General features: G+C 54.7%; 9 protein-coding genes across 9 annotated transcripts; 6 read left to right on the top strand and 3 right to left on the bottom strand.

Annotated features, from left to right (window-relative positions):
* Positions 1-382: 382 nt before the first annotated feature.
* CDEST_07178 (Putative major facilitator, sugar transporter, major facilitator superfamily) lies at positions 383-2,818 on the top strand. The gene is made up of 9 exons (XM_062923337.1): positions 383-730; positions 789-809; positions 862-1,049; positions 1,109-1,220; positions 1,298-1,405; positions 1,464-1,625; positions 1,683-1,814; positions 1,870-2,122; positions 2,189-2,818. Exons 1-9 carry the CDS (start codon positions 514-516, stop codon positions 2,622-2,624), a joined length of 1,629 nt encoding a protein of 542 aa, XP_062779388.1. The 5' UTR covers positions 383-513; the 3' UTR covers positions 2,625-2,818.
* Positions 2,819-3,070: 252 nt separating this feature from the next.
* Positions 3,071-4,988, top strand: CDEST_07177 (Putative zn(2)Cys(6) fungal-type DNA-binding domain, fungal transcription factor; the record flags this gene model as incomplete). The annotated part of the gene is made up of 3 exons (XM_062923336.1): positions 3,071-3,303; positions 3,362-3,690; positions 3,760-4,988. The coding sequence occupies 3 exons, from the start codon at positions 3,071-3,073 to the stop codon at positions 4,854-4,856; spliced, it is 1,659 nt and encodes a 552-aa protein (XP_062779387.1). The 3' UTR covers positions 4,857-4,988.
* A 707-nt stretch (positions 4,989-5,695) lies between these two features.
* CDEST_07176 (Putative pectate lyase, pectin lyase/virulence factor) lies at positions 5,696-6,961 on the bottom strand (the record flags this gene model as incomplete). The annotated part of the gene is made up of 4 exons (XM_062923335.1): positions 6,738-6,961; positions 6,506-6,675; positions 5,926-6,439; positions 5,696-5,858 (listed from the first exon to the last, which is right to left on the bottom strand). The coding sequence occupies exons 1-4, from the start codon at positions 6,884-6,886 to the stop codon at positions 5,696-5,698; spliced, it is 996 nt and encodes a 331-aa protein (XP_062779386.1). The 5' UTR covers positions 6,887-6,961.
* Positions 6,962-7,801: 840 nt separating this feature from the next.
* CDEST_07175 (uncharacterized protein) lies at positions 7,802-8,239 on the top strand (the record flags this gene model as incomplete). Its single annotated transcript, XM_062923334.1, has 1 exon — positions 7,802-8,239. The coding sequence occupies one exon, from the start codon at positions 7,802-7,804 to the stop codon at positions 8,237-8,239; it is 438 nt and encodes a 145-aa protein (XP_062779385.1).
* A 4,514-nt stretch (positions 8,240-12,753) lies between these two features.
* CDEST_07174 (Putative major intrinsic protein) lies at positions 12,754-14,504 on the top strand. The gene is made up of 2 exons (XM_062923333.1): positions 12,754-14,210; positions 14,322-14,504. The coding sequence occupies exons 1-2, from the start codon at positions 12,923-12,925 to the stop codon at positions 14,498-14,500; spliced, it is 1,467 nt and encodes a 488-aa protein (XP_062779384.1). The 5' UTR covers positions 12,754-12,922; the 3' UTR covers positions 14,501-14,504.
* A 1-nt stretch (position 14,505) lies between these two features.
* Positions 14,506-16,755, bottom strand: CDEST_07173 (uncharacterized protein). The gene is made up of 2 exons (XM_062923332.1): positions 15,947-16,755; positions 14,506-15,609 (listed from the first exon to the last, which is right to left on the bottom strand). Exons 1-2 carry the CDS (start codon positions 16,211-16,213, stop codon positions 14,989-14,991), a joined length of 888 nt encoding a protein of 295 aa, XP_062779383.1. The 5' UTR covers positions 16,214-16,755; the 3' UTR covers positions 14,506-14,988.
* A 2,440-nt stretch (positions 16,756-19,195) lies between these two features.
* Positions 19,196-20,679, bottom strand: CDEST_07172 (Putative TauD/TfdA-like domain, taurine dioxygenase TauD-like superfamily; the record flags this gene model as incomplete). Its single annotated transcript, XM_062923331.1, has 4 exons — positions 19,196-19,358; positions 19,440-19,745; positions 19,817-20,303; positions 20,388-20,679. The coding sequence occupies 4 exons, from the start codon at positions 20,677-20,679 to the stop codon at positions 19,196-19,198; spliced, it is 1,248 nt and encodes a 415-aa protein (XP_062779382.1).
* A 543-nt stretch (positions 20,680-21,222) lies between these two features.
* On the top strand, positions 21,223-23,442 carry CDEST_07171 (Putative major facilitator superfamily, MFS transporter superfamily; the record flags this gene model as incomplete). The annotated part of the gene is made up of 9 exons (XM_062923330.1): positions 21,223-21,483; positions 21,572-21,673; positions 21,756-21,920; positions 21,988-22,075; positions 22,143-22,236; positions 22,314-22,381; positions 22,455-22,683; positions 22,766-22,996; positions 23,109-23,442. The coding sequence occupies 9 exons, from the start codon at positions 21,223-21,225 to the stop codon at positions 23,440-23,442; spliced, it is 1,572 nt and encodes a 523-aa protein (XP_062779381.1).
* Positions 23,443-24,202: 760 nt separating this feature from the next.
* Positions 24,203-26,214, top strand: CDEST_07170 (Putative tetratricopeptide-like helical domain superfamily). Its single transcript, XM_062923329.1, has one exon. The coding sequence runs from the start codon at positions 24,351-24,353 to the stop codon at positions 26,151-26,153; it is 1,803 nt and encodes a 600-aa protein (XP_062779380.1). The 5' UTR covers positions 24,203-24,350; the 3' UTR covers positions 26,154-26,214.
* Positions 26,215-26,218: the final 4 nt, after the last annotated feature.

Below are 26,218 nucleotides of genomic sequence, written 5' to 3'. Positions count from 1 at the left end.
AGTCCCCGCCCCGGGGGGTCCCGGTCAAGGGCCGTGTCGCAAACTTGTCACAAGGTTCCGAGCTAGGAGTGGTCGCCGAGTTTCCCGATTCTGCCTAGCCTCTCCATATCCGACCACTTCGAGGAGTTGGAATGGGTCGCAGATCCGGGGAAGCAAGAGACAGAGCCTACAATCACCTACTGGCGAATAGTATCAAGATGTAACCTGATGACATTGTTCGGTTACGGTCTTCTCCCCGAGAAATCTATTCGCTGATCACCATGGTCGCCCATGTCACTATGGTCCCAGGTATGCTGTGGGTTACGCGGGGTAGTTCGGCTCTTGAGTTGCTCCCCATGGGGTGATTTGGCGCCTTGTCATGAAGGGATCGAGTCAGTTTGCCCGGATATATGATATAGTTCAGAGCCTGCTGCTACCGTCGCTAAATTCAGATACCGCCAACAGACTTTTTGATCCAACAAACCCAACCCTTCAATTACTACCTCTGCCGGTTCGACGTCAGACTCAACAAAAATGGGCGGGGGAACTTCACTTTGGGCTTCTCCCGAATGGAAGAAGGACCCGAAAGAGATTTTCAACTCGAGACTTCTCTTGCTAGGCATCACCATTGCCTTTGCCGGGTGCTCCTATGGCTTCGACCAGGGAAACATCGGAGGAATTATGACGTTTCCATCGTTTCGGACAGCCTTTGGGTTCGACACCATCAGCCAAGAGGAAGCAGACACAAGAGGTAGGATTCGTCGTCACTGAATGCTGTTTCTTCCTCACAAGACTAACTCTTCACTCAGAGGGAAATATAGCTGCAATGTGTACGTATCTCATTAAGCTGCACGTCTCGTCTACTAATAAACATGAATGCAGTGGCTGCCGGTGGAACCGCAGGTGCTTTGCTGGCAGCTCCTTTGTCCGACTTTCTCGGCAGAAAGAAGTCTGTCACATCAATGGCGGCACTCTTCCTGGTAGGCTGTTCCATGCAAGAGGTTCCCAAGCTCAACGTTCTATACGCCGGGCGACTTCTGGCCGGAGTAGCCATTGGGGCAACTTCTATGGTCAGTACCTCCGTCAAGCAAGTTGAGTCTCCACGTTTGCTGAATGATGGCTATCACAGCTCGCTCCTCAATACCTAGCGGAAAATTCTCCGAAATCGGTCAGGGGCTCTCTCACTACATCCTACAACCTGATGATAATACTGGCGTTAGCTCTTGCCTTCTGGACAAACTGTAATTCAAATCCCCATCACAGTTTTCACTTCTTTGGAGTGTTAAATAGCTTACAAGTACTAAAATGATCTTTACAGACGCGGTCAGTCTTTGGTCTAAGGAGGACCTCAACGACAACAAGGCTTGGCAGTTGGCTTTGGGCGTCCAACTTATTCCTGGCTTTTTCCTGTTTGTTTCCATTTGGTGTAAGTTATCCCAAAGGCATCGATAGAAATATTCTTGATTAACGTTTTGCGATGCAAGTTGTCGTCGAAACCCCTCGTGCCCTGATCTCGAAAGGAAAACACGAGCAAGGTTTGAAGAACCTTTGCAAGCTTAGGGGACTACCTGCGGAACATCCCTATGTCCGTCAAGAGTACATGGAAATCCTGGCACAGGCTGAAGCCGAACAGAACAAGGCGAAGGGTGTGTTTCGTTCGTTGACTCTCAAGTAGAGCGATGATCTTTAACTTCAACTTCTAGGATATGGATATGTCGTTGTCGTCAAAGACATTTTTACCAACGCAAGCAACCGCCGACGTCTCTTTCTCGCCGTCTCGCTCTTCATCTTCCACAAGGCTACGGGTACAGACTCACTAAACTACTTCGCTCCACGTCAGTGTTCTCTTTTATCCCAGGCCAGGTCTCAAACGCTTACTATGTTTATTAGAGATTTTTGCTATGATCGGAGTTCCCAAGGGCTCTAGTTCGCTTTTGACTACAGGGGTCTACGGTGTTGTCAAGTTGGCAACGACCATCATCTACGTCACCGTCATTGTCGATCGAGTTGGCCGGCGACTCCCTCTTATGATTGGTGCCACTATCCAGGCAACATCGATGCTATATATCGGTCTATTCCTTCGTTTCTCCGACGTTGAGCCTGGTAGTGGAACTACTCCTGGTGGCATCGTGGGGATCATTATGTGAGTCGAGGTTATGAGTGGCTGCGCAGCACTTGCAGCTGGTTATGTCTCTGACACGCTGTTTAGGATCTATCTCTATGCCTTTGGCTGGTCTTTTGGCCATTCTGTAGCTCCTTATGTGGTTGCCGCTGAGATCTTTCCCTCTCGGATCCGGTCCGTCTGCATGTCTTGCTGCCTTTTCACGAATTGGATCGTCAACTATGGCATCACCACCGCAACCCCCCACATGCTGTCGACAATGGGTTATGGCACCTTCCTTTTCTTTTCCCTTATGACATACGCTGGCGTTATTTTCGTCTTCTTTTGCCTACCGGAGCTGAAGGGCCGCAGCATCGAGTCCATGGATGATTTATTTGCGCACTCCCTCTGGACCATGTTTAAACGCGCGTACCCTACTGAAGATGAGAAAGTCAGGCATGATGTGCAGGAGAAGCTACATCAGGAGGAAGAGAAGGGAGCGTCACATGTGGCCATGATCGAGGATAGTGGGAGGCGAGCTTAAGAGTCATTTAAGGCCGGTCAGTGGTTGTTGGGTGGGACTCTGAACTGCGATCTCTATTGATTGAGTGGGCATCATTGGCTAGAACCTGATTCATGAGAGACTTTTTAATTAATGTGAATTTGTATACACCAGTTGATATTCTGCTCACTACCCGCATGTGATTCATGGGGTAGTGTTGCTGGTGTTGGTTGTCCTGATAAGTTGCCGTCCCAAACATAGATAATGGAATGCCGATCTCCGCAACAAGCTTTTACGTAAGATAGCCTCATGCAGTAAGCAAATGAAGAGCAGTTGAAAATGAAGAGAGTTTAATGACACTTTCTCCGCCCTTGTGGAGAAAATATTTTGCACCGACTCACGTTGCATAGTACTAGAGCAAAATAGGTAAGCGCCCCAGTCATGATGGCATGGGAAATTCCGTTTTGTCTCCCTGCTGCCCACTCATCATGCTCGTGTCCGCCGTCAGGTCCCTCTTTTCCCTCTTGATTTCGGAATCCCTACGTGTTGGCTTTGTCGCCAGTTACGCCCAACACGCCGAATACCGTCCGCTCCAGGCCGCTTGTGCATACATCATGGATGAAAGAGCCGAGACTGCCGTGACTCCAGTTTCGCAGTCAGAAACTCGACGTCGAAAGGGCTCCAAGCACGACAAAACAGGGTGTCTGACCTGCCGTTATCGGTAAGCACCGGAGACGACCTTGCCAAGGCTGCCAACTTGGCCTTCTGACATCCTCCAGACGGAAGAAATGTGTCGAAAATACGATTCCAGTATGCGGCACCTGTGCTCGGCTGAACCTGAAGTGTGTTCGGCCGTCAGCCCGCGATGTCGTGCCAACAAGCTGGGTTGACCAGAAACAAGCCACAAAACACGTGCAACAACTACGTACAGCTGACAATCGGAACGACACATCGACGACGACGATAACGGCAATCTTTCCGTTCAACTTGCCAACGCTGACGGGAGATCATGCTGAACCACCTCAGAAACGTCAAGTAATGCGATATTATATCACAGTGCTGTGTCACTACTTGACAGCTAGTGAGCAGTTCAACTCGTTTTTGTCGGGTCAGTCCATTGTCAACTTACTCAACAGTCCCTTTATCTCTGCAAATCCGTACTAACAAAACATCTCAGCTTTTCTCCCCATGGCCATGGAGTCAACGGTGCTCTATGACGCACTGGTAGCGTTGGCCTCGGGACATTTGTCACTCTTGAATGAGTCGTACAGGCTCTCCGCGCTGGAAGCTCACTCGACAGCCATCACTAATCTTGCAACGGCGCTCGGCGCCCCCCAGAACCAGATCACATGGTACGAGACAAAGGCAGCAGCATGTCTCGCCTTCGTCATCGGAGAAGTCTGCGTGGGCGATGATTCCGGATGGTCTACTCACCTCAGCGGAGCCAAGCTCTTGATCAGGTCCGCTGAGGTGGTTACGACCTCCGGTGTCGTGCTGCGTGGCCCAGAGGTCTTCAAGAGAAGTTCCGAGGGGCAGTGGATCCTCCGGAACTTTGCATATCACGACATAGTCGGCAGCATCACGTTGAGGAGGCGGCCTCTGCTCGACTGTACCTATCTGGACGGAATCACCGACGTGGTCGATACCTATCTGGGGGTCGCTACGGACCTGCTGCGCCATGTCGCCACTCTGAGCAGCCTCGATGAAGAGACGAGGCTCGGGCCAGACCTCACAGTCGATGAAATCGTGGAGAGAAAATCAACTTTCCACACCACATGTGTCAAAGTCGAGCAAGAGCTACAGGTCTGGCAGTGCCGAGTCGATGCTTCTCCAGAGCTAGCTGCCTTGGCGCACGCGTTTAGAAGCGCGGTCTTGATCGTTCTGTATCGGCTCATTCGAAATCGACTGACTTGCGAGGGGCATGACGAGGAAGAGACACACGTGGCGACGGGGTGGGATATACTGCCGACGAAGATACGCACGCATGTTTCGAATATCTTGAGGCATGTCTCTGGCATCCCGATAGGGTCTCATTCCGAGTCGGCAATACTGTTCCCCCTTTTTCTCGCCGGTGGCGAGGCCACGGAGGACAAACACATGGACGAAGTCCGCATCCGCCTGAAGATGACGCTACAAAAGAGACGATTTCTGAATATTGCGCGGTCGTTGGAAATTCTAGAGGAGTTGTGGCAAAGGAGAAAAACTCCGGATGGAGTTCGATTAGACTGGACTGACATTTTGGATGAGACTAGAGAGCACCTTTTGTTGACGTAACGTGGGGGCTTGTAAGATTCTTTCTACCGTGTGCAGTTCATGGAGCCAGTTTTATCTAGTCAAGCGTCAATGATAATCTACAATACCATTAGTTACAGTTACGTCTTGCAGTTCAATACACTTAGATCAGAGCATTCGTGATGAAAGTAGGCTTTCAGTTAGGTTGCTATTTGACGAGGCCATAAACTACGACAGCGCTCCCAAACAAATGCCTAACCTCTGGCCTGTAACCGAGCGTGTCCAGCCATCCAAATGTACAACGCTCTGTTCAACATTTTGTCAACATACGATTTCCAGTTTCAGGTTGAGCAGCTCCAGGTCTTAAATCGTGTTGCATGGGATCCGTTCCACTGCTCTGACCATAACTTTCCAAGGTCTATAACCACGGATTTGTGACAGAGAAAGTTGGTAATTGCGGGTATTTTGGCCCACGGTTTGCAGTCGAAGTTTTACAAACAGCGAGTACAGAGATATATAACTGAAACTCTAGATGAATCGAGATAAATTGAGTCGCCAAGCTGCAAGACCTGCCAGCTTGATTATTCCTAGTCGCGGGTTCCTTTAAACCGGTTCTCACCGCGCTTGCGTTCATCGCTTGTCACAACATAGTCAAGAGTTCCAGTGTTGCACAGTCAAACTGGAATAAGAGCCCTGATCGATGACAGAGCATACTTTGCAACCGTCACTAATACTAGAGACTTTTCCGGTTGAGCAGCACGTTGGTAAGCAGAACTTGCGGGTTTTTGTTTCTCGGAAATTTGTTATTCAGGTCAATCTTTTAAGAATATCAAGAATAACGAACTATCGACTCTTAAGCCATGAGTTTAGGCCATCGCCAATCAGAACCCAAGGGTTTGCCCTGCCTCCTTCGTAACCGCCGCCTTGACGTTGGCAGATCCCAAAAGGGAGTAGCTGTAAGGGGGGCTGCTGGCGGTGAGCTTGCCTAATGGCGCGGTGTTCGCGCTCTGGCCGCCGAGAACAACATCGATGGCAACGGCGTAACTGCATTAACCGGTGTTAATTTCCGGAACCCTCACAGGAAGAAGGTGAGGGGGGGGGAGGGGCTTACCCGGTCTCCTTGCTAGACTCGCTGAAGATAGCCTTCTTGCCGACATTCTCAAAGACGGAGCTCTGGATGAGAGCCTGGGCGCCCATACGGGTGTTCAGACCAGTGTCCATGGTGTTGTAGTACTGATTGTAGACGTGGGCGGTGCCGAAGCGCAGGAGCGGGCCGCGGCTGCGGACGTTAAAGAAGTGGTTGTTGGCGTAGGTGACGCGCAGGGTGCCCGTGTCCTCGGCTGCGTTGTTGTCCGAGTGGCCGACGAGGGAGCCCTTGGAGTGGTCGTGGAAGTAAGTGTGGGAGATGGTGACCCAGTCGGCGGCGTGGGAGAGGTCGGTCAGGCCGTCGTAGAAGTCCTTGTCCCCGTCGCGGGTGGCGGACAGGTCGCAGTGGTCGACCCAGACGTTCTTGGATAGCTGGATGGTGATAGCATCACCATAGGCCGCCTCGACCTTGCTGATCTTGACGTTACGGATGATGACGTTCTTTTGTCCTAAGATGGTGAGGCCGATACCCTCAAGCGCTGTGTGGGGAGATTCCGTTAGCTGATGTTCTCTTGTGACATTGGCGATTCTTGAGGTAAACCAACAGCTGCCTGTTTTCCCGACAATGGTCTTGTCAGAACCAACCTGCACCTTGGCCTTGCCGACAATGTTGCCCTGGATGATGACGATTCCAGGGCCGGATGCGTTGGCAGCAGCAGACAACTGGGCGAGATTCGTGACGGTCGTAGTGGTACCACCAACACCGCCCTTGGTTCTGGACAAAGTACTAGTCAACATCGGATCACCTGACAAACGGCAGAAGCTTGGTTTACTCACCCGCCGTTCTGGGTAGCGTAGCCTATGTTGGCGGCATCCGTGATGGCTGCTCTTTTGTTCAAGAGGTGGCCCTCCTCGACAATGGAGGTGGGAATGGCCTTCACAGCGGCCGCCAGCAAGGCCCAAGACGCGAAACCGGAGAACTTCATGATGAGAAGGAACAAAAGGGGACCGGGGCAAAATATGTACAGGAAGAACAAGTTTCACAATGTCAAGTCTGTGGAGCGCTGCCGAATAAGCATAAATCTTCAGAAGACAAACGCGGATGGCGATCACTTATATGTCGGCAAACCGCGTAGTATCACGATATATACCGCCTACTCCACATCATTCTCCCTCCTTATTTGACGCCTGCCGAGTAAGACAAAGACAAGATCAACTTGCAGGGTGAACATACTACTCCCTTGGCGTTGTAGCATCACCTTCCTCCAATCCGAACCGTCGCTCGGCCTACATCCTACCCTCTTAGGTGGAATCACCGGCGTCACGCAAATCCCCCGAATGAGAGGAAAGCTCTCCTGTCGTCGCGTGATGATTCAGGGGGACCTGTCTTTCTGTTCTTGGTTGAAACGCAGGCTTGCCCGAGCGGGCACGCAGAGGAACGGGAGACCGGCTTCTATTGGAGCAGCAATTTATTCGGTTGTCTTGGGGAACGGGGCCGCCGATCCCATTCACACATTAAAGGGGGCTTTGGTGCGGAGAAAATTGTTGTTGGAGGAAAATTGCTCCGGGGATTCATCCCCCCCAAGTGACGCGGGGGGGCTGGTCTGGTGTGTCGACTCGTGAGAGCCGTCAAACTTAGGTACATACTCAAAGCGGTCCCTATTAAGGTCGCACAGGTACAAAATAAGGGAAGTTAGAATCGTTTAACATGGCCAAGAAAACATGTCCGTCCGCCCCCCCCCTCCCCCCGGACGTTACATCGTTTCTGCTTCTTTCCCCGGACTTGATCGGGCCCCGGCACGGCGAACACGCCGGTGAGCGGCAATAGCCTGCCTTAGCGTTCGGATCATCCATCGTCTAATACTTATAATCCGGGGAATAAGGTGTGGCCAATTTTCAACATGGCGCCAGACAAGCAACGAGATCAACAAGGATGGAAACCCGCCTTGCTTGTAGGACGTCTCTTTAACGTTAGCCGATGCAGATCCTCGTGGGACTCGGGTGATACATCAACAAAACACTACACATCCATTGGTTTTGCAGGATGGAGTGAGGTTTTGGATCACCTCAGTCTTGATGCGTTCCGTCTGGCGGCATCACACCCTCAACACCCAACTATCGCTCCGGCTCCATGGACGACCGAGCTTCACGATGGTGATGATCTTTTCGAATGGGCTGGACCAAACATCTGGTTCAAAACAACAAAAATTGCATCTGAAGTTAAGGGCCGAGACGAGGGAATTTCTGCTTCACATGTGGTCTTGAGGGTGAGGATGAGGAGAGCCGCATGGCTCGCCCTACGAACTCTAACCATGGAAAATAGCAAATTTACCATGTGAAAAGTCCATCATTGGCCAGATATTCATATTCTGTATCCGTACTGGTGATTTCTGGGAAGCGCTGGTCCGAGTACTGCAGTTACCCGGAGAGCCCTATATAACGCAGTTTACGCCGAGCATTGGTCCATCGGCTCCGAGACAAGGCCTTGTCGCAGCCCAGATGGTTGCAGCCCTTGCCTTTGGGGAATAGAGTCCGTTCAGCAGCCCATAGTTGGTTGCTTGGTCTATGAAGCTCATCTTGTCACGATTAGATCAACACGCTCATTGGCATTGGGCTTGGACAACGGCAAGCTTTCAACCTATGGCGGCTCGATTCAAGATAAGCGAGAGTCCGGGCACGAGAATAGAATCGTACGTCCTAGACTCCCGGCTTCAGTGTTTCCCGCAGCATTTTGTGCCTGTCGGAAGAGTTCTCCTCGACTTAACTTTTGAATTCATCTCACATCATCGGCTTCATGGGGCGAGCTGCGACGTCGTCCAAGGCTGCTTCTCCCATTCCCTTCGACGATTCGTTAGAACACAGAGCTTCTTTAAAGGAAAAAGCACGGCAATGAATTTAGAGAAAGAAGAAATCTTACGTCGCGGTCTGAGATTGGCTGGATTCCCCCCCCCTTTTTCACATAACGTTGTGGAAGGTTTCCTTCCTGGCAACACGCCACTTGTAGTGCATTTTGCGGACCCCTAGAGTAGAGAGGGTGTCGGGAAGAAACGGTGGTGTCGTTTCTGTAACCAGTTTCGTCGGATGCTTGGACTTCCCATCAATGACGAGACCAGCGTCGACTTGGTGAACATTTTACTCTCACATCATCAAGACCGGAGCCAACAGAACCCAGACATGTCAAGTTTGCTCTGCCATGGATGGAGGAGATACTCCGTATTCCCCCGAAACCGAAGAGCTGCAAAACTCGAGGGGCATTTCCAGTCGGCCTGATGCGTTTTGGAAGATCGGATACTCCACGCCGGAACGCTGTCGCCCAAAGCTTAAGAGGCTGTGATGCCTGGGAGCATGAGCCCACCAAGTCAAGTCCGAGCCCTTGTTTCGTCATCCTACAACTAATCGTATTATCCCCCCGTCGACATGATCAAATGAACATATCCGTCCCCCTCTGCCCTAACCCCGACATCGCGCAATCCGTTTCACCGGATCTCGGTCGGCGTTGCACTGGCCTCAAGGCGGCCATCCAAGGGCGAAAGCTGACGCTGTCAGAAGGCCCTGAGTCGCAGAGGGATTTTTCCCTCTCTGCTCTTACTTGTCGGACTTTCTCCGACCCATTCTTCTCGGCTCATCGTGATCTAACAATAAGAGCCGCCGATGCAAGAGAACATGTTCGATGGCCGGCATCGTTCACAATTCCACGGCCCATAATTATCTTCTAGAAGGCCATACAGCAATTCGGAACTGGCGGTCTAGGCCAAGTGGTCGAGTCTCGGTGAATGACGACCAACATGAGCTGGCTGGAGTGAAACTCAAGGATACCAAGTCTATGGCTGGGGAGTTGAGCAAGGGTATGCTGACTCTCAACTAGAGTGGCCTTCCCCCCCCCCCCTCTGCGGAACATCTTGCCTCATCCAACCTCGTGTAGCCATCTTGCTTCGTACAAATCGCTGGGGAGGAAGGGGAAAAAAAAAGGATATCCCGGCAATCTCGATCGCGAAAGTGTAGATCATCCTCCACTTTAGGGGGTTTCTCACACAATCCGGCGACTCTTTGGCCCGTTGGCAGGCGGCCACTGTTCATGTCCCCAACCTCGTGGCCCTCGGGACCAGCCACAGACAACTTCGAGTCAACGCGAGCCACCCGACTGAACTTCCGGACGACCGATAATTGACACTGATTGTCAAAGAGGGTGGGAGGGGCTCGAGGCATCAGTTGAATGGGGTTACCAGCCACTTGACACTGTCTTCCTGCCACCAGTGCGTCCGCCTCGTCACAGATGGAGAGGGTATGTATTGTACAGGTATGTCGTGGCAATGGTGGAGAAGCCCGAAGCCACCTGAAATAAAATGACAAGACTTCCAAGGTCACACGGCCAGTTGCCGTGTAACAGAAAATGAAGGGATTCCCACCTCTGGCGCAGATTGCCAACACCCATCGCCATCGGAGGCTACTCCGGTAGGTATTTGCTCACCGCTCCGTTATGAGCCCCGTGACGATGAACCAACCCCCTGGCTGTAATTAGAGCTTGGATAGCCCGTCTCTTAATATGCCGAAAAGACTGGGGGAGCCATAAAGGGGCTGACGCGCCCGTTTCGTCTCTTGGCACTCGCTCGAGCGAGCTTCCGAGGTCAGCAATGCCAACACGGTTCCAAGGGTATCGTGGATGACCATGGATATATGGCAGCGTGCGGTTGGCTGGTGGGAGATGGAGGGAGGAGAGTAATCGTATTGAATGAAGCTAAGAAGAGGAACGTGAGGGCACTGATTGCTCGAGGCTTTCCACCTAGCACAATACTGTACGATGGTACCAAGCAAAAAGTCGCAATTTTTCCGCCTCACCTACGACCTTGCTGAACCTGCCCTGCTTCGTCCCTCTCACATGAGTGTTGATAGAGCCAGGATGGTGAAGGTTTCTTCGGTTGCGGTGAGCCACTAGAACGCATGGAATGCTAGTCAACCGGTGCAGTGTCTTGATGGGCTTCCCACCACTGCGCCGAGAAACAGCCTGCATCCAACCCGCGTCCCAGTATTAACTAAGGTGAAAGGGGTTTTCTCCATCCCACTTGAGCTAATATATGCAGGTAGAATTAAAAAATAAAAAAAACAGGAGACGTGGTTTTCTGGTCATGTGGGACGGTGAGGTGGTTGGGCCAGGCCAGTTGAAGACTTTTGACAATGGTTCTATTAACGCCCAGCCACTCTCACAGAGCCAGTCTCTTTTTTGCGGCCCTCATCCTTGCCAGTTGAAGTAAGCCGTGAAATTTGGTAAACTCGTGCAGTACGATGTATTGTTACCTTCTTTACCTTGTGGCAGAGGAAAGGCGACCTGACCGGCGGTGGCGAGGAGTCGGCTCAAAAAAGCATGTGTTCGCGAGAAAAGGCGAACAGACTCGTCACTTTCAGCCAAAGAGCCCGTCCCAGGTTTATTTTTGACTCCATCCAGTGTGAGCCTCATCCGAGCCACACCAACATAGGCTCTCTTGACTTCCCAGAGCCTCTGGGGGAATCTGAGGGACTTCTCTTTCTGCCTTGGGCACTCGTGGAGTCGTGGGATCAAGTGCTCATTTCTGAAGAGTAGGAGAGCCAAGACCAGCCATTGCACAATTTCCTTCCGTACTCGGCATCACTTAGCCTTTCGCTCTACCTCGGACCTTTCCTTTAAGTTGGTCGATCATCTGCTTCAAGGGTCAGAGACCAGGCAATGGGAATGAGATGGCGGTGGAGCACTGCGACGTTTCCAAACCACCGCCAGCTGCGGAGATCCTCCTTTCGCACACACGGTTAATCCGGCCTTCATGATTCAGTCCGACTCCATCGACTGCCTTTTGACACGCGGTTATCGTCCTTGGCCCGTAATTCGTCTCAACCGGCGGACGCCAGCCAGCCAGCCAGCCTGGTGGAAAAAAATATGGGACAAGGCCCCTCAGCTCATATCTGGAGTTGTGTTAATGGGTGTTCCGGAGGGAGCGTGGGCAGTACCTGTAAAATCTTCCGATCTCCCCAGGATGCCACGAGAGGGACGCCATCGTGAAGCTGTCACGCAAGGATACTGCAGTCGACGTGTCAACCGGTTGGCGCATGAGCGCCTTGGGTCTCCTGAGTTGCAACGGCGATGATCCCGGCTCGTTGGCGGCATTAACGTTCGTTTTATGAGTTCAATCCCAACCACACAGACGCCGCAGCGCCTCAATTTGCTTTCAAAATCGGGGCCCGTTTCACCCTCCCTTCTCCCGTCCACCATGTGGTCAGGCACATGTACGATGTACACACACACACACACACACACACACACATGAGCTGATGTGATCCCATCACGCCCAATCCGAGTTTGACGTCACACACCCGGGATATCGGCTCCAGTTCCTCCCATGAACCCTCACCATCGCCGGGACCTCCACAGCAAGCCAGACCCAGCTACCACGCTGCGTTGCATGAGATCAACACTGGGGTCACCCATGGGGGCCGCGCTCCGCCCTCCACGGCCTACCGACCACTCACATCCGTCAAGTCGGCGACCCCCGCGGGTCCGAGGACAGAGGCCAAGAGGCCCCAGAGAACAGCCGACGAGGAGGCTCAACGGTCCCCTGTCGAACCTCTCCCATCCTACACGACTTCACTTCCGCTTCCGCAGCACGATGTACAGCGTCCCCGCGGTCCTTGTCGAAACTAAGTCAGGTGGCTGATCAGACGAAAGGGAATCAGGGCCTAACTGACCGAATGCGCGGTGACGTCGAGCACAAATGAGAGGGGGAGGACTGGTCATGGTTGGGCATCCATCTGAGTTTTGAGGGAGAAGGTATAATATGAACCCTCGGACACCCCCGGGAGGCATATCGACCCTACTTGAACCCTAGAGGACCCGAACGAGTCTTGCGTCAGCATCTTCAACCCGTTTCTTGCCACACTTGATCCTCTCCTTTCTATCTCACTCCGTCAAGACGGCAGACTTAAGGATCCAAGGCCCCCCTCGGTCTATAATACTGCCCTCCTCGTCCCTGAGCTTGACGCCCGACTTTGACCGAATCATGTCAGGCCAGCAGACAGGACACTTGAAAGCCCCTGAGGGTGAGCCCTCTCCCGTATCACCAGCAACAGCAGTCGACCCCAACGCCTTCTCGGACGAAGACAACCAGACGCAGTCCCCGAGATTCGTCTCGCACTCACAGCAGCCCTCAAGAGGTGGTTCGCGATCAGTCCGCCGCAATAACACCAACACCGGCCGCGGAGGGAGGGAGTCCGTTGACGACAACAACCCTCCGCCCACTGGCGTCTCGATCAAGTCCAACCGGCCCCTGAGAGAAGGCGGCGCCCGCTTCGGAGACTACGACGACGAATCCGACACGGACCGGTACTGGGAGAGTAACGACCGGCATCCGGACTACAGCGGCGGCCGAGCACCCCGTACACGGCCGCCCCGCGCGCACCTCAACCGGCCGCAACCGTACTTCAACTACGACACGCAGACGGAGGCCAAGGACTACTACGAGGAGACGCGGTCCTACGAACCCGGAGACTACGGCGGCAGACCGCCCTCCCGCAGGATGTACGACGAGGAGATGGCGGGCTACCCGCGCAGCGGCGTGGCGGTCCGCAGCACCAACGGCGAACAGGCGCGCATCGACTGGCACAACCTTTCTCGGGAGGAGAAGGCGCAGGTGATGCGTCTGCCGCTGACGCAGTGGATGAACTCGGACCTCAAGAACCACTTCGTGGCCAGCCTCGGCGAGCTCGTCGGCACGACCATGTTCCTCTTCTTCGCCTTCGCCGGCACCGGGGTGGCCAACATCCAGTCGGCCGACAGCAACTCGACGGGCCTCCTAACGAGCAAGCTGCTCTACATCTCCATCATCTTCGGCTTCTCCCTCATGGTCAACGTCTGGATCTTCTTCCGCATCAGCGGCGGCCTCTTCAACCCGGCCGTCACGCTCGGCATGGTCCTCGTCAAGGCCATCCCGCCCGCCCGCGCCGCGTGCCTGTTCGTGGCCCAGATCCTGGGCGGCATGCTCGCTTCGCTCATCGTGCGCTTCCTGTTCCCGGAGAAGTTCAACGTGCGCACGTCGCTCAGCGGCGGCGCCACGCTGGTCCAGGGCGTCTTCATCGAGGCCATCCTGACGGCCGAGCTCGTCTTCACCATCTTCATGCTGGCCAAGGAGAAGCACCGCGCCACCTTCATCGCCCCCGTCGGCATCGGCCTGACCCTCTTCATCGCCGAGATGGTCGGCGTGCAGTTCACCGGCGGCTCGCTGAACCCGGCCCGAAGCTTCGGGCCCTGCGTCATCACGGCGACCTTTGAGGACGAACACTGGATCTACTGTGAGTTTCTTTCTAGTTTTGGGTTTTTGTTTTAAACCTTTACCCCTCCCTCCCTCGACACAAGTCATGAGTGGTGGCGTAGCGGAAGGCTAACCTTGTGATCAACTGTAGGGGTCGGACCTTGCTTTGGTGCATTGATCGCTGTTGTCTTTTACAAGTTCATCAAGACGCTTGAGTACGAGATGGCCAACCCGGGCGCCGACGGCGACCCGGAGAATGACCCTACTCAGAACCCGGCCAAGCTGGCAGAGCTGCGTCTGGCTCGCTCCAAGTCTGCCAAGCAGGGTTGATGATGAAGAAAGAAACAGAAAAAAAGAAGAAAAAACAGTTGACCACATGAACCCCATGACCAGAAGGGGAAAGAATGAAAGAGAGAGAAAAAATCACGGCACGAGATAATGGAGGGGAATTGATGTGGTTAATGAACGACGACGAACGTTTTTGATGCTAATGATTTTGCACCGTGTCAAACCGGGATTTTCATATCCTGACAAGAATGATGAGATGACTTTTCTTTTTCTCTCTCTCTTACGACGAAAAGGGAAATGGAAGGGCTTTTGGGGCAATATACGACAAGCCTCCTATGAGTGAGATATACCAATTTGGTGGATGGGGGGGAGGGGATACTCGAGTTACGAAGATAGAATAGGACGGGATGATTTCAGGTTTTTTTCTTCTTCACAAGAAACCGGATTCTTCTGAAACGAAATAGGGGATATCTTCTTTTTGATTTTACCTCGCAAACGCTACATAGATGATGTATCTGAAAGCAAGCGGCTCATAGTCGATTACTCAGTTCTTCCAAGAACATCTTCTCCTCGGGCGTGATGAACATGGTTTCCGGAACAATCACTTCCCCGGGCCTCATGACCAACACGGCATCCTCCCTCACCGTCGATTCGCTCCGGCTCCGCGCCTCGGCCTTGTCGGAGCTGCCGTCCCCTCCCCCCTTGCCTTCCACGTCCTTGTTATCATCGTCGGCCCGCCGGCGCCAGGGCGCGCGGTGCAGGCGGACGTCCTCGGGCGACCACCAGTACTGCGGGAAGCGGCGCTGGATGTTGTTGATGACAAGGGCGACGATGAGCATGAGGACGCAGCCGAGCATGACGATGGGGACCAGGATCCATCCCAGGCGGACGACGCCGTCGTCGACGACGGCCAGCAGCGCGGTGGCGCCGGCGGGCGGGTGGACGGTCTTGGTCAGGGCCATGACGGTGGTGGCCAGCGCGCACGACAGGGCGCCGCCGAGCCAGCGGATGGACTCGAAGTGTGGACTCAGCTGGAGCAGCTTGCAGATGGCGACGCCAATGACGGCGGCGAGGAGCTGGCCGAAGACTGAGTTGCGGGGCTGGGCGAGGGGCGACTCGATAGAGTAGAACTCTAAGACGGCGGCTGCGCCCTAGGAAGAGAAAGGGGAGACGAGTCAGCGACCGTACGGATCGACGTTCAAGGCAGGTTGGGGTTCTTGTGTTTGTGTGCGGCAGTAGTAGTAGCAGCCGTCACATGCGAGGTGTGAAACGGGACAAGGGGTGTCGAGGTCCGAAGCTGGCCCCCCCTGAACGGTGGTGCCGCTTCTCCGTAACATGATGGGTGTAAGAGAGGTGTGGGAACGGTGATCGGGTTGTGGGTATATAGTATAGGCGTATGTAGGTGGGAAAGGGGGATATTGGAGCACCAATGAGACCAAGACAGTGAGAGAGAGAGAGAGAGAGAGAGAGAGAAGAAAATCCACTCACAAAACTGCCCACTATGATGGGCGCGCCGTGCTCCTTGAAGACGGGAATCTGGCGCGAGACGATGGCGACGACGGCGACGCCGCAGAAGACGCCGATGCAGGCCCAGAAGATGGGAACGAGATTGCCGACGTTGCTGGGCTTAGACCTGCGGTGGCCGAAGAAGTGAGCGATGGGGTAGGGGAGGTGTTGCCATGGCGGAGGCGGGATGAAGGGGTTCAGGAACCGATCAATGTCGAAGTTCCATTCCCTTGGGTTGCAACGCAACATCTGAGGGAAAGGGGGGGATGGAGAGGGAGGAGGAGGAGGAGGAGGAGGAGGGCGAGGGGATCGTTGGCGTGCCAAGTCTGGGGTAAGACTTGATAATCTGGGGGAGCGGAGTCACTTATGCCAGGGGGGGGGAGGCGGAAGAAGGGGGAATCACCCCCTTTGCTCGTTGGTGAGTTGATGTGGTGTCGATCGCCTGCAAGGTCTTCTTCTTCTTCTAGTTGTCGTCTTCGTCGTTTCCGAGAACAAAGAAAGGATGAGTCGATTCTTGTGGATAGACTGGTTGAAGCTAGATGATACGGGGCACAAGCCACACACTAACAAGTGGTAGTAGCAGCAGCAGCAGCAGCAGTAGTCGTCGTAGTCGTAGTCGTAGTCGTAGTCGTAACAGTAGTAGTCGTAATATCCGTTGTGATAGTAGTAGTAGTAGTAGTAGTAGTAGTGGTAATAGTCAATAGGTAGTAGCAGTAGTAGTAGTATCACAGACGCAAGCAACGGGCAACACGGTCCACGCAAATGTCATCCAAATTCGAGCTTCATCTCGTCCCACCAGCGAGCGAGCAACTTCTTTCCTCTGAGGGATCCCTCTCCCCCTTTAACAACCACCTCAGCCGCGGAGATTCACCATCAACGGTGGCCGGCTGACAGGTGTTGTCCTGGCGTCGACCGGGGAGTCCCACGTCATATTTGGTAACAGAAACTCCCAAACGGGCTTAGGTGCCGGGCCGGACGGGACACCACCGGGCATAAGTGGATCCCAAAACGGCCATTGGGGCGCCCCGCGAGCAAACTATTATATAACAGATGGCAAGTCGTCATCTGATGGCCGTCTGGGGCCATTCAGACCGTCTCACCACCTTGCCCTACCGTACCTACCGTGCCGTCCTGGCGCCTATGGCCCAAGGGCTCGGCCATGGTTCGGTTCACTGTCGGTTGACTGTCGGGAGGGGGGGACGGAAGGGTTTTTTTTATTTCATTCCTTTCATCCTTCTCCGGACCTCCGGGGAGGGGGAGTCAGTTCTCACTCACTCACTGAGCATGCGAGACTCCCGGGAGTCAGTCGGGAGATCGGCCATGCCCTCTTGTACCGCTGGGAAATCTCTGCCCCGTCGAGGACTCAGAAAATTCTCCGTTGCGCCACCCCGCGCGGGCGCTTGTCAAAGTCGAGTCGACGGGCTGAGTCATGACGACCTGCTCCATCATCCATCGAGACTCGACCAGAGGTTGAAAAGCTTGGGAGCGCGTTTTGCTTGCCGGACTCAATGCGACGGGGCGCCCGCTCTTCGGAAACACAACAATGTCTTGCTCGATTCTCCACAGTCGAGCTCTCAAGGTTGTCTTAGCCTTTGTCTCTTGACGTTCTGAACCATCGGTCGGGGAGGTGTGTTTGCCTCGACTCTTCCCAGTTGGGGTCTCCCTCTCTACCATCTCTCATTCTCTTGTCATTGAATATGCCTTGACATATCTGTTTCTTCACCCCCGTACGAAGACAGCTTCACAGATATGCCCACAGACTCGACGGAAACCTTAACGACGCCAAAATGACACCCTCAGCCGCCAAGAAGCTTTGTGGCGCTTCGTAACGCCTCCCACCACATATGCTACACGGCCCACCCCTGCCCTGCCGCGTGTCCGTCGCACCGAGCGGCGGTTTTTCAGTGAGAGGAGGAGGCACAGCAGGGAGAGTGTTTCCTCGACTTGTTTGCCAAGAGCCCCAGACGATGGCGCCCCTTTGAGACATTTCATTGCCTCCTCAATCTCGCGGTGGCAACTCCTCACCACGATGCCCCGCGATCCCTCACACAAACACATGATGCCGTTCCAAGCATCCCGTCAGCAGGAATAACCGGTGTCTTTTCGTTGAGCGACAATGTCACCGTGTACGGACCGGATGGCGACGCGGCCAAAGCACAAAACGTCGCCTGATGTTTGGCCTGAAGTCGTCGGCGGCCTTGCGCCCCGTCTCGTCTAGACCCTGCTGCCATCGCACCTGAGATGACGCGCCGTGTGGTGTTGCTATTCTGTCGGCAGCGCCACCGTGCTCGTCATCTTGCTGCCGGTCCGTCTTTCCTTTTAGTGTAACGTGCATGTTTGCGACCATTTGCCCTGGAAACTGTCTGCCGTTGGTGTCTTGGGACGAAGCGGCATCGAGATGAATGGGTCGTGGAGTCTTCGATGATCGAAAGAACAATTGAGTTGTTGTTGTTTGCTCGGATGATAGCAGTCCTTTGAGAGTTTCCGTTGCCTCCACCCTCGTTCTCGCGGTTGCAAACCGCACCACGATCTTCGCCGTTCGCTTTCCATACACATGACGCTATTTCGAATTTACGGTTCAAGCTTTGGCGGCATGTCGTCGTCTAGGCCTTGGGATGGGCTCTGTGAAGGTCGCGGCTTTTGCTCACCTTTCACAACAGTCTGGGTGATGATAGAGAGACGTAGAAGTAGTTAGTATACTGTCAAAGGGCAAGGTTCTTTACCCTGCATTCTTTGGGATGGGGGTTTTTTTTAAAACAAAAAATACATATTCTGATACCTTGAAGAGTCAGTAAGTAGATACGAGCCATTGATTGCACCGTAATGCTGGCCCACTGACATCAAAGCGAAATGTAACAACTAGAAGTAAGTAGCAAGGAAGTACAGCATTGGTACCTTCTTTACAATAGATATAATCTGTGGATATAACTGTAGGCTGATGACTACACTTATGTAGTATTTTAGTATTCTAACCTCCCCTTTCTCAGTCGATTCAACACTCTAGATTGTTATCTGCAATCATAGTCTGTCTAACCTGTGGTGGCTGGGAGGGACAGTTGATAACGCAGAGTCTCTTCAGTTAGCACTCATGTAGGACACTTAAAGAACCCTGAAGAAACTGGAATTCAGAGGGTATGTATTTGAACAATCAACCTAGATTCAGGAAATAACGCGCTGTAATTGTAGAAAAGCTTCCCACGACATGTCATGCTTCCCCTAGCCTCTCAGCAACTAGCGACCCTTGTTGGCTGCGCTGCGGATGTATGGCTCGAGCGGGAAAACCTCAGTCTCAGGCCGGACATCCTTGTAGATCTGATCCCATCTCTTCTGGAGGACTTCGGGAGTGGCCCACGCACTCTCCGGATCGCGGAGCCAAAGACGGAGTAGGTGGCGCCTGGAATATGTTTCTTAGCTCCAACTTCTTGCCGGTGCCACACACACACAAACCCCAATCATGGATGGTGTGAGGACTTACTGCTTCTCGTCCTGGTTGACGAAGCCGTCGCGGGCGTGGAAGAGGCTGAGATTGTTAACGTACTGGATGTCGCCCTTTTCGAATTCCGTGTTCACGCAAAACCTCTCCCCGGTGAAGTGCAGGGTATCCAGGGCTTCAGCCTGGGCCTCGGTGATGGGCGGGATCTCTGAGCTGCGCGGCAGAGCCCCGAATCCTACAAAGTAGCGGCGCCCGTACTGCAACGAGACCCTCTGGGGCGATGTCTCGGTGGCGGGCAGGAGGTACAACAACGGCCTCTCTGTCCACTGCTTGTCGGCCTTTTCGAACCTGTTCGCTCATCAACAACGCTGTGCCGACGCAACGAAAGTCGGCGAAATGGGCTGTCTGGTGTGACCTACACTTCCATATCCCACGGCTCGGACAGGGTGTGGATCAGGTCAGGCCGTGTCCGGGCGATCTCGTTATACACCCGCCACGTACTAGTCAGCTTACTTGCGCCTCCCTCCTTGGCGGTCTCGAGGGCGAAGAGAGCGACAATGTCGCCCGAGTCAGTGTGGAAGACCTGCTTGTCAGTAGTGTAGGCCGGGCTGCCGATTATGTTGTTCGGGTCGGCGTGACTGAGGTCCTTGACGTGAGTGAGGACCACGTCGGCGGGCTCGCCGTTGTACTTGTGGTCTTGCCGTCCTCGCTGTGCGGCCACGTGAGCAGAGAGGCCAGCATAGATGATGAAGTTCTCCTCCCGGGTGTGCTCCTCGACCTTGATGCCGCGGAGAACAAAAAAGCCGTGGCCGCTGTGCAACTCATGAGAGAGGCGTCGAAGAACAGGATGCAGGGTCGGTAACGGGAAGGTCTCGACGTTGATGTGGCCGTACGAAAGATGGAGAGCTGCTCTGATTCAGTTTGCTTGTAAGATGAAAGCACGGGGCCCTTTGCCAACAGCCAGACCGGGACAGACGGTAGATGACGCACAGTGGAAGTGAGCGACAGCTCGGTCAACCTCGGCCAGCTGCTCGGCGTTCAGGACGTACGTCCAGTCGTACGTCTCTGCCAGTGTCTCGCCCTCCCACACCATGGGCCCGGTCAGCTGAGAGGGAAACCCGTCGGGCAACTCGGTATGGAGGTTGCCTTGGGAGAGCCGTCTGGCGACGCGGGCTTGCCACTTGTCGTAGTCGGGCGCATAGTTGATTTCGGGTTGACCTGGGGGCTGCTTCGCTGCTGGAGTGACCCAGGTAACGGTGGTGGTAGTAGTCGTCGTAGACATGGTGGTGAATAGGGAGTATCATAAACCCAACTGGAGCAACATCATGTGTACGGGGGTTGAAGGGTGTTGCTTTAAGCAGACTTTAGGCGACCGATACGTTCCACTTGGTTCACGTTGAAGGCACTGAGTAAACAGCACCTCAACCAGGACCTCGGACGGTTTTCCACTTTGGAGTCGAGTCGGCCCATTTCTGCCCTCATAGAGCGTCAGAGACCAACGAATAATGAGGCTCGGCGGAGGAATACGTGCTTTGCGGCCGCCATTTGACCATTTCAACTTATCCACATTTTGTCAAGTCTTGGTGCATGTCACCATTGTGGATCCCAGACAATACGGTAATCCAAACCATCTTGCAGCTTTCTCTATACAGAACAATCAAACTGAGTCTGAGATTCCGTTGTATGAGCATGTTGTTAAATATGTATTAGATGAACAACTTTCCCCCTTCGAGCTGGGAGCTCGAGGGTCTCAGCACCAAACCCTTTCACTCGTCCCGTCCACATTAGCCATACACGTCGGCCTTACCCAAAGACAACACAAGAAATGAGTATCAAAAACGTTCATGATACGTCTACTGCCATTCAACCAGAGACTCATGACGAGTTGCGGACGGTGAAGCGGGCCAACAAAGACAACAATGTCCCGGACGACGCAACCACACCGTCAGACAGCGAGCTGGCTCGAGAGGCAGCGCTCACCGCCCTGACTGTCGAAGAAGAGAAGAAGCTCATCCGCAAGGTTGACTGGCGCTTGATTCCCCTCCTTGCCATGTTATACCTTGTGAAGAAGCTGGACGAGAGTAATGTAGGCCTCCTGAAGCTCAACGCCATTCCTTTCCGCCCTCCACCCCCGTGCTCTGTCTGGGCCCGTCTGCTAACATCTACCTGACCAGGTTTCCCAAGCTCGCATCATGAACAAGGGCACGGAGAGAAATATCCTGACCCAGCTCGACATCACGTCTGATCAGTACGGCATGGTCACGGTTCTGTATACTGTAAGTCCGAAGCGGCCGGCGTAACCCTCGGCTTCAAGCGTCTGGTGTTGAAGCGCTTTCAAGCTAACCGTTGGATGGCCAGGTGCCCTACATTCTGGCTGAAATCCCGTCCAACCTGTTGCTGAAAAGATTCAAGCCGTCCCGATGGCAGTCCAGAATCATGCTCTCCTGGGGCATTGTCACCGCTTGCACGGCCGCAGTCCATAACTTGGGGGGTCTCTACGCTTGCCGGTTCCTCCTTGGCTTGGTACGTTCGATTTTCATGCAGAGCTGCTTGGGGTTCTGTTACAGTCGTTTTTGCTCACAACAAACAGACCGAGGCTGGGATGTTTCCCGGTATCATTCTCCAGCTGTCGTACTGGTACCGCCCGGACGAGATCGCCGTCCGACTGATGTGGATCTGTAAGCTGATGGACACAGAGCGTGTGACTGGAGCGTATTGCATTTGAGCTGACAAGAGTCCAATCAGTCGCCTTGGGGAACGTGTCTGGTATCCTTGGTGGTTTGCTAGCCTATGGATTCCATGCCGTGTCAGGAGCAGCCGGGCTGTCCGGTTGGCAGTGGTATGTATATCGGCGGGCTACCTATCCAATTCCCAGGGAGCTATATAACGTTGTGTGGCTGACAATGGTCTCGGTAGGCTCTTCGCGTTTGAGGGAGTCTGTACCGTGCTTCTTTCTGGTCTCGTCCTTTTCGCCCTGCCTGACTGTCTGTCGCCCCATTGCTTTCCTTTCCCCTTATCTCACTATGCTTGATGGAAATCATAGCTAACATCATTCAGTCCCTGGAAACACAAAGTGGTTGTCTCCCGTCGAAAGCGCATTCCTACAGGCCCGTCTGCCGCCAAACTCCCCCCGGTCGTCCGAGAAGAACTTTGCCGGCAGCGAGATCATTGCATCCCTCAAGGACAAGCGGCTCTGGCTCTTCACGCTCAGCTGGGCCCTGATGACGTGCGGGAAAAACGGTATCGACTTCTACCGCCCGAGCATCATCGCCAATATGGGGTTCAGGTATGTTGATATCCGCCCTGCTCTGCTCTGCTCAACTGAGGCGGCACAATGTTTCTGGGTGCTGTGCTGAGAAATTCTTTAGCGACATTGCCACCGCCCAGGTCCTGAACATCCCTACATCCGCCGTAGCCATCTTCCTGATTCTCTCGCTGGGTGCCTGGTCCAACAAGGCCAAGATCCCTCTCCCGCTGTTCCCCATCGGATGCACCGTCGTCATCGTCGCCATGTACTCGATCCTCGTGGTGTACCCCAACGACATTGGCGTGTATCTCGGAATGATGATTGGCGTCGCTTGCGGCACCGCCTGGTTCCCGTGAGACTCTCTCTCTCTCTCTCTCTCTGTCTCTCTCCCTCTCTCCCTCTCTCTCTTCACTATCTATGTATCAGCGCAACGACTCTTTGCTAACCCCGTGGTACGCATACAGTCTCATGTGGCCGTGGCGTGCTCAGACAGTCAATGGCGCAACGGGATCCGCCTTTGCGATTGGTTTCGTCAACAGCTACGGACAAGTCGGCGACGCGCTGGGGCCGCAGATGTTCCAGGAAAAATACGCGCCGTCGTACCAGCTGCCGTTCGGCCTTTCCATGGGCCTCGTCGGCCTCTGCGGCATCGTCAACGGCGTGACCTGGTGGGTGACGCGTCGGACGGAGAGCGACACACGCAGACACAAGCGGGCCAGGATCCTGGCCAAGAAAAACAACGAAGCCGTGCTGGACGACGTCGTCGACCTGGACCTGGAGCGCAAGCTGCGTGTCTGATGAGCCACCCCGGGTTATCGTCGCCGGAGGCGATGTGCTCTAACCGGTCAAGTCGAGAGGAGGAGACTGCTTGATACTCTCAACGGTGGACGGCAGTAAAACAACACTTCAAGGGTTACACTTTCTATTTTCCAAGCGTACTCTCATGGCATAATCAGTACACAAGTCAACATTGAAAAAAGATCTTTGAGGACGTTTCACGATATGGCCTTCTTTCTTACAATAGATGCAAGAATAGTTTACACAGAATCATTCTATACAGACTCTACAGATTTCAAAGTAAAACTGAAGACTTCACAAACAAGATTCAACATTGAAAAACGCTGCTCAAGCTCACTGGGATGTCGGCACTCAAGTTGCCTTGGTGGGTTGACTGACAAACACAGGATTCTGGTCTGGTTCCTAAAGCCGTAACCACTAGACTCATCTTCCTAATCGTACTAGTCTACTACTGATGCTTGCTGGTCTTTGATTGACTGCTCATGGCCTTATCACCGCTTGCGCAGCATCCCAAGAGGGTTGCGTGATGGACAGTAAAACCTCCGCTGTGGAGCTTTAGATAGACACAAAAGGTCCGCGGTGGGGCTCGGAGGATTTCCCCAACTTTCATGCCCATTTACACTATATGCAGCGTCTCCAAAAGATCTGCGCTAGGAAGAGGAGAAAGGGGGGGAGGAGGAGGAGGAGGGGGAGGATGAGGATGAGGATGAGGGGAAGAAGAGGGCCTCGGGAACAAGCCTAGCTACAAACATGGTGTCGATTCAAGAAGAAGAAATGCCAGCATTGGATACGCCACCCATACATTCCACGGTCAACGATACACCAAACCCCGGTCTACGGTAACCGTACAGACTGGAAGAAACAACTCTCTCACTGGCTCCCGTCAAAAACAAAAAGGCACGCAAAATATGGGCTCCAACACGCCCCTCCCAGCCGTGGCATCACGGTCCTCGCGTGATGCTTACTACGACCTCGGCAACTTCAGTCTCAAGGTCAGCACCACCTCACCCGAGGCCCAGACGTGGTTCGACCGGGCCCTGGTGTGGACTTACTGCTTCAACCACGACGAGGCCATTGAGTGCTACAAGCAGGCTATCGCTCACGACGGGGACCTCGCGCTCGCGTACTGGGGGCTCTCGTTCTGCTCGGGGCCCAACTACAACCGCACCTGGAGGCTGTTTGGCGAGGCGGAGCGACGGAGGGCCGTGAAACTGTGCTTCGCCTACTCGCAAGAGGCACTCCGCAGGGCCGCGGGCGCGGCTCCGTGGGAGCAGGGGCTCATCGAGGCCCTGCGGAGCCGATTCCCGGACGGCGACCCAGACCGCGATCTCGCGTTCTGCGACAGGGCGTATGCGGACGCCATGAGGGAAGTGTACCGGCGGTTCGGGCAGGACGACTTCGACATCATCACGCTGTTCGCCGACGCGCTGATGAACGTCGCGCCGCGGAGGCTGTTCGACACGGCCAGCGGCGAGCCCATCGCCACGACGCCCGTCCTCGAGGTCAAGCACCTCCTCGAGGCAGCGCTGCGGATGCCGGGCGTCGAGAGGCACCCCGGCGTCGCGCACATGTACATCCACCTCATGGAGATGTCGGCCACGCCCGAGGCGGCCCTGCCGGCGGCCGATATGCTCCGCGACCAGATCCCGGACACGGGGCACACGTACCACATGCCGGCGCACATCGACGTGCTGGTCGGGGATTACCGCCGGGCCGTCGAGTACAACCTCAAGGCGACGCTGGCCGATGACGTCTTCTTCTCCCAGGCCAAGGTTCAAGTCGAGGGGAGCAGCAGCAATAGCGGTAGCAGTAGCAGCAGCAGCAGCAAACAGCACACATTCTACAACTACTACCGGCTGCACAACTATCACTCACTCATCTATGCCGCCATGCTGGGCGGCATGTCCAAGGCGGCGCTGAGTGCGACGGAACGCATGGAGGCCGCCGTCACGGAACGCCTCCTGCGCACCGAGAAGCCCGCCCTCGCCGACTGGATGGAGTTCTTCAAGGCGGTGCGCGTCCACGTCTACATCCGCTTCGGCCTGTGGGACGAGCTCAAGCAGCTGCGGCCGCTCGAGGACGGGCGCCTGTACTGCGTGACCAACGTCATGCGCCACTACGGCAAGGCCATCGCGCACGCCGCCACCGGCGAGGTCGACGAGGCCGACGCCGAGCGCGCGCTCTTCCGGGAGGCGGCCCGGCTCGTGCCCCCGGAGCGCCTCGACTTCCCCAACAGGATCCGCGACATCCTCCTCGTGGCGGCGGCCATGCTGGACGGCGAGATCGAGTACCGGCGCGGCAACTACGCCGAGTCCTTCGAGCGGCTCCGCGACGCCGTCGCCCTCGAGGACGAGCTGCCCTTCGCCGAGCCGTGGGGGTGGATGCTGCCGGCGCGGCACGCCTACGCGGCGCTGTCCCTGGAGCAGGGCCACGTCGAGCAGGCGGCCGTCGCGTACGCCGAGGACCTAGGCCTCCGTCCGACGCCGAAACGGGCGCACCAGCATCCCAACAACGTGTGGGCGCTGCACGGGTACCACGAGTGTCTGGTCCGGCTGGGGAGGGACGCCGAGGCGAGCATCATCAAGAGGCAGCTCACGCTCGCGGCTGCGGAGGCAGACGTCGACGTCACCTCATCTTGTTTCTGTCGGGTTGGGGTGCCCAAGTCGGATACAGATGGACGTGTGAGCGGCTCGTTGTGCGATTCTTGTTAGGTGGGGGTGACGAGACCTTGTTCATAGCGATTTAGACGGTGAGGCAGACGGAGGAGAGGAAGGGG

The sequence above is a fragment of the Colletotrichum destructivum genome, chromosome 4 (assembly GCF_034447905.1).
Source record: "Colletotrichum destructivum chromosome 4, complete sequence".
NCBI classification, from domain to species: Eukaryota; Fungi; Ascomycota; class Sordariomycetes; order Glomerellales; family Glomerellaceae; genus Colletotrichum; species Colletotrichum destructivum.
Note: the sequence above shows the minus strand (reverse complement) of the source record. Positions and strands in the feature narration are given on the sequence as shown.

Bases quoted from the DNA above. Each gene is read 5' to 3' on its own strand.
- CDEST_07178 (XM_062923337.1), top strand. From the start codon at position 514: ATGGGCGGGGGAACTTCACTTTGGGCTTCTCCCGAATGGAAGAAGGAC. The intron at 731-788 runs GTAGGATTCGTC...CTCTTCACTCAG, and splicing joins AGAGGAAGCAGACACAAGAG to AGGGAAATATAGCTGCAATG. The intron at 1,815-1,869 runs GTCAGTGTTCTC...TATGTTTATTAG, and splicing joins ACTAAACTACTTCGCTCCAC to AGATTTTTGCTATGATCGGA.
- CDEST_07174 (XM_062923333.1), top strand. From the start codon at position 12,923: ATGTCAGGCCAGCAGACAGGACACTTGAAAGCCCCTGAGGGTGAGCCC. The intron at 14,211-14,321 runs GTGAGTTTCTTT...GATCAACTGTAG, and splicing joins GGACGAACACTGGATCTACT to GGGTCGGACCTTGCTTTGGT.
- CDEST_07173 (XM_062923332.1), bottom strand. From the start codon at position 16,213: ATGTTGCGTTGCAACCCAAGGGAATGGAACTTCGACATTGATCGGTTC. The intron at 15,610-15,946 runs GTGAGTGGATTT...TTCTCTTCCTAG, and splicing joins CCATCATAGTGGGCAGTTTT to GGCGCAGCCGCCGTCTTAGA.
- CDEST_07170 (XM_062923329.1), top strand. From the start codon at position 24,351: ATGGGCTCCAACACGCCCCTCCCAGCCGTGGCATCACGGTCCTCGCGT.